The sequence below is a fragment of the Aquarana catesbeiana genome, linkage group LG08 (genome assembly GCF_042186555.1).
Source record: "Aquarana catesbeiana isolate 2022-GZ linkage group LG08, ASM4218655v1, whole genome shotgun sequence".
Classification (NCBI taxonomy): domain Eukaryota; kingdom Metazoa; phylum Chordata; class Amphibia; order Anura; family Ranidae; genus Aquarana; species Aquarana catesbeiana.
In genome coordinates this window covers 308,817,764-308,838,030 of record NC_133331.1, presented here as the reverse complement: position 1 = coordinate 308,838,030, position 20,267 = coordinate 308,817,764, and the positions used below count along the sequence as shown (strand labels likewise).

The following is a 20,267-nucleotide window of genomic DNA, read 5'->3' as shown; positions in this document are numbered from 1 at the left end:
GCTTCAGGCTGGGACACTGGCACCGGGGCTTCAGGCCGGGACACTGGCACCAGGGCTTCAGGCCGGGACACAGGCACCAGGACTTCAGGCTGGACAGCAGGCGGAAGGTTGTCAGGGTTAGGTTCAGTATCATCGGAGGTAGACTGGAGCGGGTTGGTCGGTGCGAAAGCAGGACAGAGCAAATTGGCTGGTGTGGAGGCAGGTTGGGTTACTGGCAGATCGTGTGAGTTGGAAAAAACTTCCGTTTCTTCTTCAGCTTAGTTACTGAAGTTCTGTAGATAGTTGCAGGACTGTAGGTAGGGGGTGAAGCAGACTGGAGTGGAGGGTTGAAATATGGCAGGGAAGAGGGAACAGTGGCTAGAGGAAGTTTTTCTGAGGTTGTTGTGGGCAGCAGAGAAGAGGCAGAAGAATTAAAGGCAGGATAGGTGCAGGGAGTAGAAATAGGGTACTGGGCTGAAATTGAGGTTGCTATGTGATGTGTGATGGGGGGAGAAGATACTTGGGCAGGCAGGTGTCTGGTAGCAGAATAGGTTTGTTGTGGGCTGGCTGAGGCTGATTGTAATATATTAGACCATGCTTGAAGCACTGGTTGGACAAAGAACAGTTCACATGCTGCCTATCTAATAAGGGTCTGTACTGAGTTAATGCATTCTATAAGCATTTGTTGAGGACAAGCTAAATAGCGCTCAAAAAAGTCTGCAGAATCATCCTCTAACAGCCACACCAGAGACTCCACCTGATCAACACTGAAAGGGGGAGAAAAATCATCACGCCCCTTTGGAACACACGACAGGGCTAGCTCAGCACACATTTGGATTAAAGGCTGCACATCCGCAAACAACATACAGCCCTGATCCACCATGGAGTGAGCCAAACAAATGATTTCTAGCAGCTGGTCACTGGTCCGCTCTTTCAGTGTCTGGCGGAGATATTCACCACTTTCTGATGCCAGCAGAGCATAATAAGTAATCACATCCGGATTCATCTCAGCAAAGTCAACAGAACCGAGATGGTTCGTCTGTGCAGCCATTTCTGGTCCGGGATGGCCTTGGTATACTGTCAGGTATCAGGTGTGACCAGAACTGTGTGGACAGCAACAGAGGAACCCAGACGTATGTAAGTGAAAATATTATGATTTATTAAAGCAGGGGTCCACCTAAACCGCCAAAAAAAAAAAAAAATTAAAAGCCAGCAGCTACAAATCCTGCAGCTGCTGACTTTTACTACATGGCCACTTACCTGTCCCAGGGTCCAGCGATGTCGGCAGGCAACGCCAAGAACCCGCTCGGTTCTCGGCAGCTGCCGCCGCCATCCTAGGTGAGGGAATCAGGAAGTGAAGCGTTCCCTACTGCGCATGCGCGAGTCCTGCTGCGCATCGTAACTGGTCCCCGCTATCTCCTGGGAGCTGTGTGTTCACAGCAGACAGCGCGGAGGGACAGGAAGAGGCATAGACTCCCATGGGAGTCTATGCCGGAAGTGGGTGCAAATACCTGTCTTAGACAGGTATCTGCACCCCCCTCCCCCCTGAAAGGTGCCAAATGTGACACCGGAGGGGGGGAGGGTTCCGAAAAGCGGAAGTTCCATTTTTGTGTGGAACTCCGCTTTAAGATACGTGCAACATATAAACACAACCACCTCCAATACAATACAGTGCACAACCAGCCAAATACAGAGACCCACAAATAATATTAACCAGACAGATATATATATATACAAATAATGGGGAATACCGGAATCATAAACGTAGCCAAGCCAGGGTCATCCATGGGAGGTCAGCAGATGAGGACAGGGAACAAACAGGAAAAGGAGAGGAAGGATGGATAGGCTGCAGGGCAAGGGTAAGGATAACAGGACCACAGGAGGGACAAGGTTCAGGGTTCAGGTATACAGACAGGGTCTGTGTGTGTGCTTGCCCGGTATATATACACATCTCCTGCAATCAGGCTCAGGTGACGCCTGATCGCAGGAGATGTCGGCTCCACACTGCCAGGAACCACCCACTGGTGGACGCCAGTACTGCGGCCCAAAGATCATATAGTACCACCAGCAGGAGAACGCTCCCCTGACAGTTCCAGACTGCCAGGAGACACCTGCTGGTGGACATCAGTACTGCACGCCAAATGTCAGACAGTGCCATTAGCGGGTGGAACCTTTCTTGACACAGGGTATGGATTTTTTATATATGGGATAATAGCACTGCTATTTGGTCATGGGTGCTCAGGCACTATATGATATATGTCAAAAACAAGTAAAAATTTGAAGCTCAGTATATTATGTACAACTGTTCTACACCAAAGTCCAGTGTTGCTGGGTGGCCAGAGGGCGAGCTCCAGAGACAGGCAAAACACAAAAGAAAAAACCTGCGCACAGAATATAGTGTGGCAAGTTGAAAACATATATTTATATTATTGAGTAAACATAAATGGGTTGATTTACTAAAACTGGAAAGTGCAAAATCTGCTGCAGCTCTGCCTAGAAACCAGAGAGCTTCCAGGTTTTATTGTCAAAGCCTAGTTGAACAAGCTGTAGTTAGAAGCTGATTGGCTACCATGCACAGCTGTACCAGATTTTGCACTCTCCAGTTTTAGTAAATCAACCCCAAAGTAATGCACTCACAAGCAACCCAAAGGACAGAACATGGTATATCCCAAGGGAGGAGAAGAGTCACCCAGATGTGCCATGGGGAGCCAATCTTCAGGGAGCTTTGCCAAGCTCCAGCCAGGGAGAGGTTTTGCAGAAGCTGGGATTGCTGGGCTGCACAAAGAACACTGCCGTTGTCAGGGAGAGCCCACTCGCCTGGATTGGAACCTAGTGAGGTAGTGTCGGAATGTGTTTCTGAGCAGTGGCAGTCCATGCATTGTGAGCACACGGGCGCTGCCCCCCCTCCCCATCTAATAGGCTTAAAAAAAGGGTGGGATCGGGGCGCACAGAGTGCGCCCTGATCCCACTCAATTGTGTGACCACAGAGAATGAATTTTCGCTTTTTTCACACCACAGTGAAACCTGTTTCCCAATTCGCCAAGGCGCCAGGCAATCTTATTGGATGCCCAGTGCTTTGGCGGAAGAGGAACAGAGGAAGCATAAGAAGCGGACTCCACCGCCGCCGCTGCTGCCTGGGGGAGACACAGGAGGAGAGGACATCATAGCCCCGGTAAGTGCCACACCTTCTGACAGCCGCGAGCCACCCGGGGGGGTGGGGGGCTTGCTGTGAGTGTGCTGGGAGCCACGGGGGGTTGCTGACAGCTACGAGCCACACCCGGGGCGATGGGGGTTTGCTGTGAGTGTGCCGTGAGCCGGGGGGAGGTGCTGTCAGCCGCGAGCCACCCTTGGGGGGGGTTTGCTGTGAGTGTGCCACAAGCCACTGGGGGGGACTTCTGTAAACGAACTGTTTAGTTTGTTTACAGAAGTTGCCCAGAGACCTGCAACGTGACTGCCTCGATGTGTTCCAGATTGGTTCCTGGGTCAGGCACTGGCCCTAGATTGGCTGGAATCCTAATAAGGGGCGTATATAACATTCGAAACCCAGAAGCTTTTAGATCTCTATGTGGTTTGCCTTGCCTCAGCATTACCATGTCCTATGAAGTCTTGCCTGGAAGAAGCTGAACCCCATGCTAAACACAGGCTCTGTGTACCAGCTTATCACAGGACTTTATGATTAGACAACAGGAGGCAGAATTAAACCATCTTCAGGCAGAGCAGTGTAGGACCCCACAGGTAGATCTTAGGCAAAGATAGATATTGCATGCACAGATTTAAACCCTCACTACTCAAGCAGAAAAATATGTTCATTGGTCAAGGCACCAATATTACACTATGGTAGATAAGCCTACCACTCCGCTTGCATTAAAGCTGGTTCCTCACACTTTTTACGCCAGCTTTGCTTAAATTACCGTCAAAAACTGGCCAATCCCCAGACTACGTCCTATAGTGACGAAACGCGTAGGGAGGAGCCTACGACGGTGACGTCATCACGCCTTTGGATGGGCTTACGAATGTAGGAAGTGAAGTACGGCACAAGGAGACACCGGCACCTGTGATTTTACAACATATCCCTTTTGCCTCATGTTGTCTGCAACATTGTAAGTGCGATTCCTCTTTTTATTGAAATAAATTCCCTTGTTTATACATTTTACACTATGGAAGCATTTTGCTTTATATTTCTGGAAACGACCCACGTTAAAGCTGTTCCTGTATTGCGTTCTTTGGTTTTTGGGAGACCATATTCCCTATGCTGTGTGAGACTGCCGTAATAGCAGTCATCGCCATCCGGTAAGCAGAATCTACAACTCACTTCAGGGTGCACAACTATACTGACGTTTTTTCCTGCATCTCTCATGGATGGGTGTTTTTATCTGTCTACTTATGGACTAAATATTCCTGCACGGACTTTATTTATCTCTGATTCTTTTGTTTTTTGTTTCACATGTGTATATATTTTTTTTTCTTTGCATTTAATGCTGATTCATTCGCATGATTTAATTCATACCTTGTATGCTAAACCTGATCCTTGGAGCACAGGTGGACAGCTTCTTTCATGATATCCCACTGCTGAAATTACAGCATGCTCAAATGGAGTTAATAGGAATAGAGTTTACAGAACCTGAAATTTGGATAGCAAATAAAAGCCTTAGGCCCCTTTCACATGGGGCGGATCCGCTCAGTGGACTCTGCCAGATACCCGCTGAGCCGGTGGAAGACAGGTCCGTCTCTTCTCACTGCGCAGGGATGGACCTGTCAGAGCTCCGCTGTCCTCTATGGGAGATCAGAAGAAAACGGATCCGCCTGTCCGTTTTCATCCGATCCGCTAAACGGATGGCGAACGTATCGCCATCCGTCTGTTTTGAGCGGATCTTGTCGGATGGGATGGCAGGCGACACATCTCCGCTGACATCTGCCTGCCCATACAAGTCAATGGGTGGCCTGATCGGATCTGCCTGAAAAACAAATAGGCGGATCCGAGGGGTCTATCGTGTGAAAGCGGCCTTAATCTGTCAAAAGCTCCGGGTCTAGATGGTTTCTCTGGCCACTACTACAGGAAATATCATGAAATTCTGACTCCGCATCTATGCTCCCTTTTTAATGCGATAAAGAAGGGTTTCACACCTTCCTGCTCATGAGAATACAGAGTTCATTAAATTTTTACTGAAGCTGGAAGGATCATGTGGACTGTGCAGGAGTGAGGTCAGGCACTGATGTGAACGAGAAGTCCTGGCTCGCAGTCTCCACTCTAATTCATCCCAAAGGTGTTCCATCGGGTTGAGGTCAGGACTCATCCATGTTTTTATGGACCTTGCTTTGTGCACTGGTGCGCAATCATGTTGGAACAGGAAGGGGCCATCCCCAAACTGTTCCCACAAAGTTGGGAGCATGAAATTGTCTTGGTATGCTGACGCTTTATAAGTTCCTTTCACTGGAACTAAGGAGCCAAGCCCAACCCCTGAAAAACAAAACCACACCATAATCTCCGCTCCACCAAATGATTTGGACCAGTGCGCAAAGACCTTCTCATCCAGTGCCTGTCCTTACAAATGCGCTTCTGGAAGAATGGTCAAACATTCCCATAGACCAGGGATATGCAATTAGTGGACCTCCAGCTGTTGCAGAACTACAAGTCCCAGCGGATCTGGTTTGTGTGTCTGTGTGGAAGAACACTGCCAGCTGCTTACAGCACTTAGATACTCTCCATGAATACTCTGCATGCATGGCTATGCCACTCAACTTCACATGTAGGCAGGCGACCCAGTGTCCAGAGAAGGTGGGAGGGAGAAGAAAGTCTTCTGGGCTGCCCTGAGCACCACTTCCACTATCCATACCTCCCAATATTTTGAGATGAGAATGAGGGACACCTATTAGCAAAAGTATGTAGGCATAGGACACACCCCTTGCCACACCCCCTTAACCACCTTCCACCCGGCCACTGTACATATACGGCCGGGCGGGCGCTTCCTCCTTCTGAGTGGACATTCAGGAACGTCCCTCAGAAGGAGGGGGATCGCGTGCCCACGCAGCGGCGTGATCCCGATGTGCTCATGTCACTCGGACACGGCACAACTCCAATCGGCAGGAGGGCTCTGTGATTGGCCCTCCTGATCACATGATGGCTGTGTCCAATCACAGCCGTCATGTGATGTAAATAGAGAGCCAGTTGCTAGGCGATCGGCTCTCCTCTCCTCACACGGAAGTTGTCAGTGAGGAGAGGAGAGCGGATCGCTGAAGCCAGCCGGTGATCAGTGAGTATGAGCTGTTTTTTACCGCTTTTTACACACTGATCACTGGCCCAGTGTCCCCACACAACGTAAAAATGACAATGTCCCCAAAACACTGTCCCCACACAGTAAAAACACCTGTCCCTCACATATGTAACAGTAAAATCATATGTCCCAATGATCATCTGCACACATATGTCCGTGATCATCTGCGCACATCTGTACATGATCATCTGCACACATATGTCCATGATCACACAAACCAATTATTATACATTTAACGGGATTTTTTTTTTTACCAAAGACATGTAGCAGAATACATTTTGGCTTTAATTTATGACAAAATTAGATCTTATTGGATTTTTTTAAAAACAGAAAGTAGAAAATATTGTTTTTTTTTAAATTTCCGCTCTTTTTTTTGCTCATATCGCAAAAAATAAAAACTGATTTGTGAATATATACCACCAAAAGAAAGCTCTATTTGTGTGAACAGAATGATAAAAATGTCATTTGGGTACAGTGTTGCATGACCGCGCAGTTGAAAGTGCAAGAGCGCTGAAAGCTGAAAATTGGCCTGGGAAGGAAAGGGGCGAAAGAGCCCTGTATTGAAGTGGTTAAAGGAAAAATATACAAAAAAAAAAAAAAAAAAAAGAATTATTTAAATCCACAAGTGCTTTTTTAACCACTACTATTCCTTTATACTGGCTTTTGACATTTACAAATGCAGCAAATTAGAAATTGGATGATTAGCACTGGGAAACACTTTTTGAAAAAAAAAAAAGTGCATTTTATACACAACTATAGAAATCAGACCCAAATGAGGAGGAAAGAGGGACAGAGGGACTTTGTTTGAAATCAAGGAACAGGTGGGAGCTATGACTATGTAGTGTTCGTGTGGTCTAGAGAGGAGCCTAAAAATGTAAGAGTGTAGCTCCATCTAGGATCTATAATGCAGAACGCTGCAATTATTGCCACTAGATGGCGCCGATGATCATGAGAAATCACTATACAGCCAATATTCGTCATCCCTGGGAAGATGTGTGTTATATTTGTTCAATTAATTTTTAAAAAATATACCTCTAAGCGTTTGTGAAAGCTTACACCACAAAATGTACTCAGCCACTGAAGGGTCCATCTTTATTGGTATACTGCTATCAATGGTCAACACGGTATAACACTTAATAAAAGTCTTTGGTGATCTCTGATCTCCTAATGAACTGTTTCTTACATGATGAAGATCAGCCATGGAGTATATCTGAGATGTATATCAGGGTGTGCTTCTTCCCCACATGAGAGCTGTGATGTCCAGCAACATTCATATAGAAGACATTTCCCCTCACTCAAGGCACTAATACACCTCGAGGGTTGTGTGGGATCCCCAATGTACAGGAAGACAGGACTTCAGTGAGGAACAATTCCCTCACTCAGCACAGGGAAGTGGCTTTTTCCCCTTGTGAGATCTCTGATGTCTGACTAGACTATACTTCTGTGAAAAACATTTCCCGCACTCAGGACAGGAATATGGCTTCTCTCCTGTGTGAGACCTCTGATGTGAGAGAAGTAGTGATTTTTGTACAAAACATTTCCCGCACTCAAGACAGGAATGCGGCTTCTCACCTGTGTGCAATCTCTGATGATTATAAAAATTGGACTTATCTGAAAAACATTTCCCACAATAAGAACAGGAAAATGGCTTCTCACCCGTATGAGACCTCTTATGTTTGACAAGATCTGTTTTTTGTATAAAACATTTCCCGCACTCAGGACACGAATATGGCTTCTCTCCCGTGTGTGTTCTCTGATGATTATAAAGATTTGACTTTTCTGAAAAACATTTACCACACTCAGAACATGAATATGGCTTTTCCCCCGTATGAAACCTCTGATGTTTGATAAGATTTGCTTTTTGTGCAAAACGTCTTCCACACTCAGAACAGGAATACGGCTTCTCTCCCGTGTGCAGTCTCTGATGAATATAAAGGTTAAATTTCTCTGAAAAACATTTCCCACACTCAGGACAGGAATATGTCTTTTTCCCTATGTGATATCTCTGATGTCTGCTAAGACTGGACTTTTGTGAAAAACATTTCTTGCATTCAGAACAAGAATATGTTTTCCCCCCCGCGTGAGATTTCTGATGTCTGGCACGATTGGACTTGTCTGAAAAACATTTCCCACACTCTGGACATGAATACGGCTTTTCCCCCGTGTGAGACCTCTGGTGTTTGACAAGATCTGCTTTTCGTGCAAAACATTTCCCACACTCAGAACAGGAATACGGCTTCTCTCCCGTGTGCAGTCTCTGATGATTATAAAGATGGGACTTTTCTGAAAAACATTTCCCACACTCCAGACATGAATACGGCTTTTTCCCTGTGTGAGACCTCTGATGTTTGACAAGATCTGTTTTTTGTGCAAAACATTTCCCGCACTCAGGGCGGGTATACAACTTCTCGACCTTGCGAGATCTCTGATGTCTGAAAAGACTGGACTTCGCTGAAAAAAGTTCCCCGCACTCAGGGCATGAATGTGGCTTCTCACCTGTATGAGATCTTTTATGCACATTAAGTCTGGACTTACAATGGAATCCCTTCCTGCACTCAGTACAGGAAAACCTCTTCTCTGTTGGAAGGACGGCACCGTCCCTCACAGTCTGAGGTTCCTCAGGATAAGAGGAATACGATGGTCCATCTACACTGTGTGGTTCCGGATGGACATTTGAGGTAGCCGGGTTTTCTCCTGGACTATACTGTGTGATGTCCTCATCTTCTACTTTACAGTCTGGAGACAAAGTGAGAAACTCCTCTGAGGTTTTCCTCATCTCCCGTCCATCTACTAAAATAGGAATAAAAAGATTATTACTAGACATGAGCAGATTGGTTCCCCTAAACCAGGACTCCGCCCACATCAGGCAGCTTTGTCTCTGAGGATCTTACAATTCCATCCTCAAGGTAACTAGTAAATGTGTCCTCTGATCTCCTACCAGTTCATTTCTTTATTTATGGCCCTTAGTCAGAGAGGGAGGAAACAACGAGAACTGTCTTTTATAGGAGTGACAGTGATGAGGGGATTATAGGACGAGTGTCCCCACCCCCTCTATCACTCATTGCCATCTTCCCAAAACAAGAAGTCCTGAACTTCCTTATTTAGTCCATGATTTAGTCATTAATAACAGCGGGGCTGAGCCCCACCAGAAGTCAGAGAGTGAGGATGGGGGGAGAACAACCAAGATAAAGACTGGACTGATCCTGAAGACCACCATCATTGGGTTATTGACTCCTCCCTCATTATCACTTTCTGCTTAAGGTTCCAAAGTTTGAGGATGTTATCACATTATTATCAACATGTAAAATTCTGTGCTCCAATCAAATCATCAGATATAAAATGTCCAGCTGGGGGAAAATGAGTGTAACAAAAGAGAATACATGTTTATATATAGCAGTGGGTAGAGGGCAGAGAGCAGAAGCAAGGCCCGTGTAATGTACAACTTACTGTATAGGGTATACCAGTTAAAACAAACATACAGAACCCCCTTTATGGGACTTTTAATGGGACATGTTTTCTAGGGTATAACAGGACTATATAATATCGGAAATATGTATCGTACAACATATTGTAGGGGTCAGGACCAGTGGTCTATTTTGGTTTTGTGCTGCCCTAGGCAAACCTAAAATTGGGCACCCCCCATCTAACATTGTTCCACCCCTCCCTGTTTAAGATCCACCCCATTCATCTGTAAAGTCCACCCCTTCCTCTTTAGGCTCCACCTCTTCAGAGGTGGGGGGGAGAGAGGGGGAAGACAGAGAGGGAGGGGGAAGGGGAAAGAGAGAGGGAGGGGGAAAGAGAGAGGGGGTGAGGAAGTGAGAGACAGAGGGGGGCTCCCCTATCCCCCCCAAAAAAACAACAACACTGGACTCACCTTTCCGCAGCCCACAATGCAATGCCTAATAAAGTGTTTGGTAGGCGTCCATAGGGCAGTAGATAATATTTAGTAAGGAGGTTATCCAAAAGGCAGTAGCTAAAACAGAGATAGGTAGTAGGTGTTCAAAAGACGAGAAGCTAATGGTAGGGTAGATTCTAATAAAGCAGGAGGTAAACTGTAGAAAGGTAGGTGTCCATAGTGCAGTAGGTAGTATAGAGAAGGGTAGGTGTCCATAGTACAGTAGGTAATATAGAGAAGGGTAGGTGTTCATAGAGCAGTAGGTAGTATAGAGAAGGGTAGGTGTCCATAGAGCAGTCAGTAGTATAAAGAAGGATAGGTGTCCATAGTGCAGTAGGTAGTATAGAGAAGGGTAGATGGCCATAGAGCAGTAGGTAGTATAGAGAAGGCTAGGTGTCCATAAAGCAGTAGGTAATATAGAGAAGGGTAGGTGTCCATAGTGCAGTAGGTAGTATAGAGAAGGGTAGGTGTCCATAGTGCAATAGGTAGTATAGAGAAGGGTTGGAGCTGATAGGGCAGTAGAGTATATAGCTGTCCAAGGACTGTAGCTACTGTATGTGTACACGGTCAGGTAGGTGTTCCTATGATTCTAGTGTGCTGGCCAGGTACTGTTGAGGTGACATCAGCTGGTCGGTCTCCATTCTCCAGGCCTGGGATGGGACATTGGGGGTCCCCACTCACCTGCAGCAGAAGGCAGAGCAGAGCCGCTTCCAGGCAGTCCCTCTTCTTCCTTCCCATTGCCAGTCCCATAGAATGTCCTGAGCAATGTCACGTCCATTCCGCTCTCCTTTCCTTCTCCTCTCTGCTGGGCGGGACGATCTCAGGTGTGGCATCTAGAAGGGGCACCCACGGAGTCCAGGTGAAGAGGTGACCACCGGGAGATGTCACCAGAGGATCAGCGGCAGCTTGGTCACCAGGAGAGTAGCTTAAATATGAGACTGTCAGAGGGTTGGTGTGAATTGCGGTCCGCTCCCCCCATAGCTTCCAGGCAGTCCCTCTTCTTCCTTCCCATTGCCAGTCCCATAGAATGTCCTGAGCAATGTCACGTCCATTCCGCTCTCCTTTCCTTCTCCTCTCTGCTGGGCGGGACGATCTCAGGTGTGGCATCTAGAAGGGGCACCCACGGAGTCCAGGTGAAGAGGTGACCACCGGGAGATGTCACCAGAGGATCAGCGGCAGCTTGGTCACCAGGAGAGTAGCTTAAATATGAGACTGTCAGAGGGTTGGTGTGAATTGCGGTCCGCTCCCCCCATAGCGACGCCACTGCTGGTACAGTGTCCCTTTTGCCTGGGGGTCGGTGCCACTCCCCTGAAAAATGCCGCCCTAGGCAAATGTCTTGTTTACCTCACAGCAGATACGCCCCTGGTCAGGACTACATTATACACAACATAAATGATATAGTGTAATGGTCAGGACTCATAATATTGGTATTCAGTGATCAGTGGAAGCTTAAATGTTTACTTATGACAAGTTGCAGAGGTCCCACACCGCTGCCTCCCATCTCCTGAGACTGCACTCAGTGACTTGGGTCTGAGACTATACAGACATATCCCTCCCCCGACACAGCCAGCAAACAGCAGAGCAAGTAACACTGGAAGAATTGTTGTGTCAGAGATCTTGCTAGACCCGGGCATAGGGCAGGAAACCCAAGGCACATGAACCAGCTGCCTAGGTTGAGCAATATCTACAGTGAAAATCAACATTTTGCGGCCAGCCAACCCCAAAATCTACAGAGATCCAGTCTAGATACATAAATTATGTCTGCAGCACAGAGAAGGAAGATTATTGGAGAGAAATACAGGATGGGGAACACAGCTCAAGAAAGTGACCAGGGTATTACAGGCTGATATCACCTCTCTGGACCAGTGAGCAGTATGGGTGGAGGAATTTATTTAGAGTTAATGACCCACCTGTGCTGATCTCTGTAGGAGTGTCCTCCTCTATAAATGTCCTCATTATTCCATCCTCCTCCATAGACTGCTGATCACCCCTCACATACGTCTCTTCTTCTTCCGATTTACCCTCAACTTTAGAATCTCTCAGGTTTCCACTCTGAATATATAATAAAAATGACATCAATTGTAATAATGCAGATAATGTACAGATCCTAATGATAGTATCAGTGATTGTTCTTCATCTACCTGATGGTGAGGGATGGTGTGATCTTCCTGTGTGGAATCCCGGGAATACAGAGGATGGGGACACCTCTCTGGTGGGTTCCCATTACTGGATCCATCTGTAGGAAACACACACACTGACTGAATACATTGTTTCTATGTGTTTATCAGATGATGGGGGATCTAGGTGGACCCTCCGTACTGCTCTCTCCTTTACAATAAAGTCTCCTCTTACCCGGTGATGTGAGGGGCGGCTGATTGTCCATCATGACGTCCTTGTAGAGATCCTTGTGTCCTTCTAAATACTCCCACTCCTCCATGGAGAAATAGACAGTGACATCCTGACACCTTATAGGAACCTGACACACACAATGATACAGTCACCATCCAGACACATCCCTTGTCTGTTACTGGATAATGTCCCAGAATTCCCAGCACCGCTCACCTCTCCTGTCAGCAGCTCCATCATCTTCTTGGTGACTTCTAGAATCTTCTGCATGTTGTGTCTCTCAGGTTTTAGGGAGTCACATGGAGGCACTGTGATGGTCATATGATCTCCAGACTTCAGAAGAGGAAATCTCTGTATTTAAAAACCAATAGGAAAATAGGAATATCATGTTAGAATTCCCAGAATCCGCCTTACCTCTCTGATCAAGTCTGTGTTTTATTAATAAAGACACAAGTGATGTCATGTGACCTCCCAGAATGCTCCTCACCTCTCCAGTCAGCAGGTAGATGATCTCCAGGGTGAGGTTTAGTATCGTCTCAGTCACGTGACTTTGGTTCTCCTCCATCCTCATTTGTGCCATCATTTGATCTATATGGGTTTTCTCATAGACAGATAACTTTGGGAAATGAAAGTAAGAATTATTTGGATGGTATTGGTCACACAATAGGTTGTGGATATGAGGGGTCGTAGTAGGAGGGTTGCTGTACATTTCAGAACTACTGACCCCATGGGAACACATTTGGTTGTTGCTACAATTTTCATGAACCCAGAACCCGCCAGATCAGATTTGAATTTTATTTGTTTTTTTTTTGTTTTTTTGTTTCTGAACTGGTTTTGATTTGTTTTAGATCTGCAGACAATGAATGATAAATAGGATCCTTCCTGTGACTTGTTTGCTCTGAGGCAGTGCTGTGAGGTCAATGTAGGGTCATCATGATGTCCAGGAAGGGGAACTTGCTGACTTTTGACTGGAGTTGTCGGCTAATCAGGATAATTGTCAGAACTACTACTGCAAGGCTCCAATCTCTGGCAGCCTGCTGACTGACAGGAGTGATGTCACTGTCACTCTCTGCAGTAAGAGAAGGGATTGGATTGGATAGCATGAGGATGCTGCTCATGGAGTAGAGAGCTGTGGGGCAGGAATTTGTTTTCTTCCCTCTAATGGCAGCCCAGTGTGGGTAGGAAGAGGAAACTGGGGGGTGTTCTCTTGGTTGTCTAGTATACTGTAGTATCCAGGACATTGTACAGAGTGTCAGGGGGTTCCTGGCGTTCTGAATTTTCAGCAACATAATTTCTTGGCCAGTGAGATGGTGAGGTGAAGGCTTCCATCACTTGCTGGTAGGAGTTCTTTAAGGAGGTCAGAAAAATAAGTGCAGCTGGGGTGAGAGGACCATCAGAGACCAATATTCCCTATAAGCCCTAAGACCCCATTCACACCTGAGAGTTTTGTAACTTGAAGCCTGAAGCTACAAAACGCTGGAGGGGAAAAAAATAAATTATTCTCTAAGGAGATGGTTCACATCTTCACTCCAAAACGCCTGAAGCCAGAAGCTCCAAAACGTCTGAAGCTCAAACAAGTTCTGGAACCTTTTCTTTAGGCAGATTTGGACGTTTTTCGGCTTTTTACATTGTGACCTTTTGACCTGTATAAAATCGCGGCAAAATGTGGTAAAAAAACGCGGTAAAATCACGCCACTTTCTGCCTGAAAACGCTATGCTCAGGTGTTAATGGGGCCTTAAGCCTCGCAGCCTGACTATCCCCTCAGAGGCCCCCACTGCCCTTCAGCCCCTCTAACCTCTATTACTTCCTAAGAGTTCCCCAAAGTACTTCCACTACACTACCTCCTCAGGGGTTCCAGAATCCTTTAGATGCAGTACACCCTCAGAGGATCTCAGAGTCCTTTAGTCCCACTACCTCCTCAGAGACCCCTCAGCTCTTCTACTTCCCTCGGAACCTTGTGTATTTTCCTCCCTCTGATACTAATGATGGAACATATTCTTCATCACAGGCTAGGGAATGTTTTCTTCCTACTGACCAGCAATGTAAGGGGCTCCATACTCCATACTTATGACCCCTGCACTCCATCATTGTGTTGGCTGCATATTGTAATGATTGCCCATTTGCTGCCTATGTAGTGTAATAATTGCCCTTTGTAGGTCATATATGGTCAGGATGGTCATTGTCTTATTTATTGTCAGTGCTGTTTGTTTAGAGGACCATATTACTAGAATTTAACTCCAAAATAAAGAGAATGTTCTGTCCACTTAAATGAGGAATGTTCTGACTAATATAATATAGGATATAATATAATATAGGAATAACAATAGTTGCAATGAAACGTTCTGATAATAAAATGTCAGACAACTCCTGGGGTAACCTGGCAGCACTTAATCAGAAAACACCGTCTGTAGATGACTAGATGTGCTGGGCCCTGTAGAACCCCAGAATTCACAGTGCTTGTGAGCCTCAGCCACAGATACTCCGGTGGATCACAGGCTGGATATCGCTTAGATGTAAACAGAGAGGGTGCCTCTCCTAACCTGGTGACATACGATGTGTTTCATTTGGAAAAAGCCAATCTTTGTCCAGGAGGGCTATTGGCAGGTGCAGCGGTCCTAAAAATCACCCCCTACCCCTGCCCCAGATTCCTTAACTATTTATAGCCCAGAGTAACTAATCAATACCTAATACTGTAAAATGATATAAAAATACAATACAGAATGCATAAAAAAAGATGAAAAGCAAAAAAGCTAAATATCAATATTCAGTCCAGCCAGAGCAATTGTATTGAGCTGAAAATCCATTTGGATTTCCATCTGGTCATTGTTTTGATAATATTGTCCTCCTTTCCACTCTGGGTTTCATCCCCCTCATCGAATCCCTTTCAGACTCCTATTGTGAGACTTGTCATAGTGTCTCTGGAGGGGGCGCTGATCATTCCCATGTAAATCTTCCCTAATCCCAACCTTTAATTATCATTTCATTCACCCCCATACAATGTCTGGAACCGGCATTTAATGACATCAATAACGCCCCTCATTTTCATGGTATAAATAACTCCCCTCATGGTACAGGCGATACATTCCACCTTTGTAATATGATGGTTAATTAGGGTTGCCACCTGTACGGGAATGACCCAGATAGTCCGGGTTTTGACACTTGTGCCCGGGTTTCTGTCCTCCTGAAACCCAGACACAGCCAGCAGCATTCCTCCAGTCCCAGCCACTGTGGGAACTCAGTGGAGGGTTAACACCTCCAGTCCAATCCAAACCCCTTGTATTGTTCAATGCAGCCGCCTGCGGCTTCACTGCTGAGCACTCTCCCCCTCCTCCGTATCCTTCAATGCAGCACTAATTAATGCTGCTGGCTGCGGCTCACTGCTGTGCGCTCTCTTCCTCCCACCCCAAAAGAGCATTCAGTACTGATGTGGCTTTGTGGAGGCACTTGTCAAGTTGTTTAGGCCCCATGCTCGTAATGAGAGAGAGAGAGAGAGAGAGAGAGAGAGAGAGAGAGAGAGAGAGAGAGAGAGAGAGGGGGACTTTGCTGGAGGATTTCGGAGGAAGAAGGGAGATGTGCTGCTTATGGGAGGAGGGGGATGGGGGCTCTGTCATGTGAAGTGAGTGTCCTGCCTGGAGCTGTCAAATTTTCCAGCTGCGGAACCAGTGATTGAAAACTGGGAGGTCAGCAGTAGCGGCAGCATCGCTCCTCCACTGAACTTAGGCTCATGTATCATGCACATCTTGACTAATCAGCACCACATTCCACATCCACAAGACTGGGTTGCAGATATGACTTTGCTGTAATGTCCATCGCCTCTGCACATTGGAGTTCCTTCAGCACTATGCTGTGCTGGGATAGATACTTAGCACAGGACAAGTCATTACTACTGGCCACATCAGACCTTACAGGGAGAGCCCACGCCTTTCTCCCACACACCCAAGGAGGTGTGCCGCAATCTTATCTGGGTGAGCAGGTGGCGCAGCGTTCCGGAGAGACATGTACCCACCAAGACGGGGACTGTCAGGGGACCAAACACTGTACAGCCCGCCGGGACCAAGAGCACATATCAAAACCTATGTGACCTACTGGGCGGTGTACTTACTGTGAGATCCCCTCCCCCACCAGGAGAATATAGTACACACTGGGAGACCCCTTCCCCCATGCTTTACACATTAGGGGACTCTCCTGTCCCCCCCATACTACACCAGGAGACCACCCACACCCCCTCAAAATTACACTGGGAGGTTCCCTCAAACATTACACACTACATTTACATTATATTTGTACATTACACACTCCTGCACCACATAAACTATATTGCACATTACATACTCCTGTACTATATACACCATATTGTACATTGCACACGCCTGCACTATATACTGTATGCTATTTTTGTACATTCCATACTTCTGTACTTTATACACTATATTGTACATTACATACTGCTGCACTATATACACTATTTTTGTACAATCCATACTTCTGTACATTACATACTCCTGCACTATATACACTACATACTTTTGTAATATATACACTATATTGTACATTACATACTCCTGCACTATATACACTATTTTTGTACATTACATACTCCTGCACTATATACACTATATTGTACATGCTTGCACTATATACACTATTTTCGTACATTATATACTTTTGTACTATATACACTATATTGTACATTACATACTCCTGCACTATGTACACTATATTGTAGGGGTGCACCGAATGGAAATTTAGGTGCCAAAACTGAAAATGAAAGCTGCACTAGGCCTAAAACCGAAAATTACAGTTTTGGAAAAATATGAATATTTTTATATCTAATTGTATTATATTCAACTTTTTAATATAATAAATTTAAATTAATATGAATTTATTGTTGGCCATTATTGGCACCTTTAGTGCAAAAAAGGTCAAGAAAAATGCAGTCTGCAGCCTCTAACCATCTCTTGTATCATGTCCACAGTCTCTGACCATCTCTTGTATCATGTCCTCAGTCTCTGACCATCTCTTGTATCATGTCCTCAGTCTCTGACCATCTCTTGTATCATGTCCTCAGTCTCTGACCATCTCTTGTATCATGTCCTCAGTCTCTGACCATCTCTTGTATCATGTATCAAAGAATTGTGGGAAAAAATTACAACTTAAAAAAACTCACCCTGCTACTTACTTAATACCTTGCAATGTCTACATTCTAAAAGGGGTTCATTTGGGGGGTATTTGTACTTTCCTGACTTGTTAGTGTCTCAAGAAATGAGATAGGCCTTCAGTACATCAGGTGTGATCAGATGTGATCAATTTTCAGTGATTGGCACCATAGTTTGTAGACTCTATAACTTTCACAAAGGCCAAATAATTCACACTTATTTGGGTTATTTTTACCAGAGACATGTAGCAGTATAAATTTTGGCCAAAATTTATGAAGAAAAATTACTAATTTGCAAATTTTTATGACAGAAACAAAGAAAAGGGCATTTTTTTCACAAAATTTACGGCCTTTTTTATTTATAGCATAAAAAATAAAAAACCCACTAATGATCAAATACCACCAAAAGAAAGCTCTATCTGTGTGAAAAAAAAGGATGCAAATTTCATATGGGTACAGTGTTGCATGACTGAGTAATTGTCATTCAAATTATGAGAGCGCTGAAAGCTGAAAATTGGTCTGGGCAGGAAGGGGGTGTAAGTGCCCGGTATTGAGGTGGTTAAGGTTGGTTCAGATAAAATGTTAGTTCTCAGACCATTTTCAGTGTACACAAATCATATATAATGGAAGAGTTTTATTTGTTACAAAATGATTGTGCTAAGGTTTATACATGTTTGTGAGACTCTTACTTGTGGCACAGCAATCTAAGCATATTTTATGCAAAAATGCATTTTGTGCAAGAATGCATTTGTTTTATTTAACTATGCCCCTTTAAGCCCCTTTCACTATTAACGCAATTGACCACACCCACTATTCACCGTGGCACGGTGTGACTGGCAATCTCATAGTGTATACTACAAAAAAAAAAAAAAAAGCCATGCGTCGCTGAAGTGTCCAGGGTTGGCTCGAAGAAAAGGTGGCAACCCTAGGGTTAATCTAGGTTTCCCCACTGTATATATGTGTGTATCATCATCTGCTGGAGATAAAAGACATCACAGTGACTATGGAGGAAGAGGACGGACATGACGGGAGGTTACTGGGTGTAAATAGAAAATAAGATCTTATTACCTCCTCTACTGCCACTTCCAGCAATGCCTTCTCTCTACTTCCACCTGACTCACCTCTCACCTAGAACTTCCTGTCTGTATGTGACATCACTTCTTGTCTATGCTATAGAGACTTCCTGTCTGGGTATGAGGGAGATCACCACCTTGTGGAGCTCAGAGGAACTGCAGACCCATAGAAACGTCTCATAGTGTGTACATTTTGTATACTTCAAACAAAGGTTGTACAAAAAAGGGGGGGGCAGTACGACGCACTGAATTGTGCATCACACTGCCCCCTAGTAGCCTGCAATGCAGAGCAGCTGAAGTGCCAAATTGCTCTGCGATTTCATGCTGTTTCAGTGTGAATTAGCCCTAAAAGGGAAAGAGGGGTTGGAGAGATAGAGACAGAAGGGGGGAGTGGTAGGAGGAGGGAGAGAGATGGGGTAGATAGGAAAGTAGGAGAGAGAGAGAGAGAAAGTGGGGAGAGAGGCAGGGGTCTGAGGGAGAGAGAGAGAGAAGGGGTGAGAGAGATAGAAGGGGTGAGAGAGAGAGAGAGAGAGAGAGAAGGGGTGAGAGAGATAGAAGGGGTGAGAGAAGGGGTGAGAGAGAGAGAGAAGGGGTGAGAGAGAGAGGGTGAGAGAGAGAGAAGGGGTGAGAGAGAGGGTGAGAGAGAGAGAAGGTGTGAGAGAGAAGGGGTAAGAGAGAGAGAGAGAAGGGGTAAGAGAGAGAGAGAGAAGGGGTGAGAGAGAGAGAGAAGGGGTGAGAGAGAGAGAAGGGGTGAGAGAGAGAGAAGGGGTGAGAGAGAGAGAAGGGGTGAGAGAGAGAGAAGGGGTGAGAGAGAAGGGGTGAGAGAGAAGGGGTGAGAGAGAAGGGGTGAGAGAGAAGGGGTGAGAGAGAAGGGGTGAGAGAGAAGGGGTGAGAGAGAAGGGGTGAGAGAGAAGGGGTGAGAGAGAAGGGGTGAGAGAGAAGGGGTGAGAGAGAGAGAGAAGGGGTGAGAGAGAGAGAGAAGGGGTGAGAGAGAGAGAGAAGGGGTGAGAGAGAGAGAGAAGGGGTGAGAGAGAGAGAGAGAGAGAGAGAGAAGGGGTGAGAGAGAGAGAGAGAGAGAGAAGGGGTGAGAGAGAGAGAGAGAGAGAGAGAGAAGGGGTGAGAGAGAGAGAGAAGGGGTGAGAGAGAGAGAGAATGGGTGAGAGAGAGAGAGAGAATGGGTGAGAGAGAGAGAATGGGTGAGAGAGAGAGAGAATGGGTGAGAGAGAGAGAGAATGGGTGAGAGAGAGAGAGAATGGGTGAGAGAGAGAGAGAATGGGTGAGAGAGAGAGAGAGAATGGGTGAGAGAGAGAGAGAATGGGTGAGAGAGAGAGAGCGAGAGAATGGGTGAGAGAGAGAATGGGTGATAGAGAGAATGGGTGAGAAAGAGAGAGAGGGAGATGGGGTGAGAGAGGGAGATGGGGTGAGAGAGGGAGATGGGGTGAGAGAGGGAGATGGGGTGAGAGAGAGAAGGGGTGAGAGAGAGAAGGGGTGAGAGAGAGAAGGGGTGAGAGAGAGAAGGGGTGAGAGAGAGAGAAGGGGTGAGAGA

The 20,267-nt window shown here is 46.0% G+C and overlaps 1 protein-coding gene across 1 annotated transcript in view; it reads right to left on the bottom strand.

Moving 5' to 3' along the window:
* Window positions 1-7,384: 7,384 nt before the first annotated feature.
* Window positions 7,385-20,267, bottom strand: part of LOC141105048 (uncharacterized) — a 239,500-nt gene continuing 226,617 nt past the window's right edge. Inside the window, exon 13 of the mRNA XM_073594863.1 lies at window positions 7,385-8,637. Coding sequence (XP_073450964.1) covers window positions 7,627-8,637 — 1,011 coding nt within the window. The 3' untranslated portion in view covers window positions 7,385-7,626. The remainder of the gene's footprint in view (window positions 8,638-20,267) is intronic.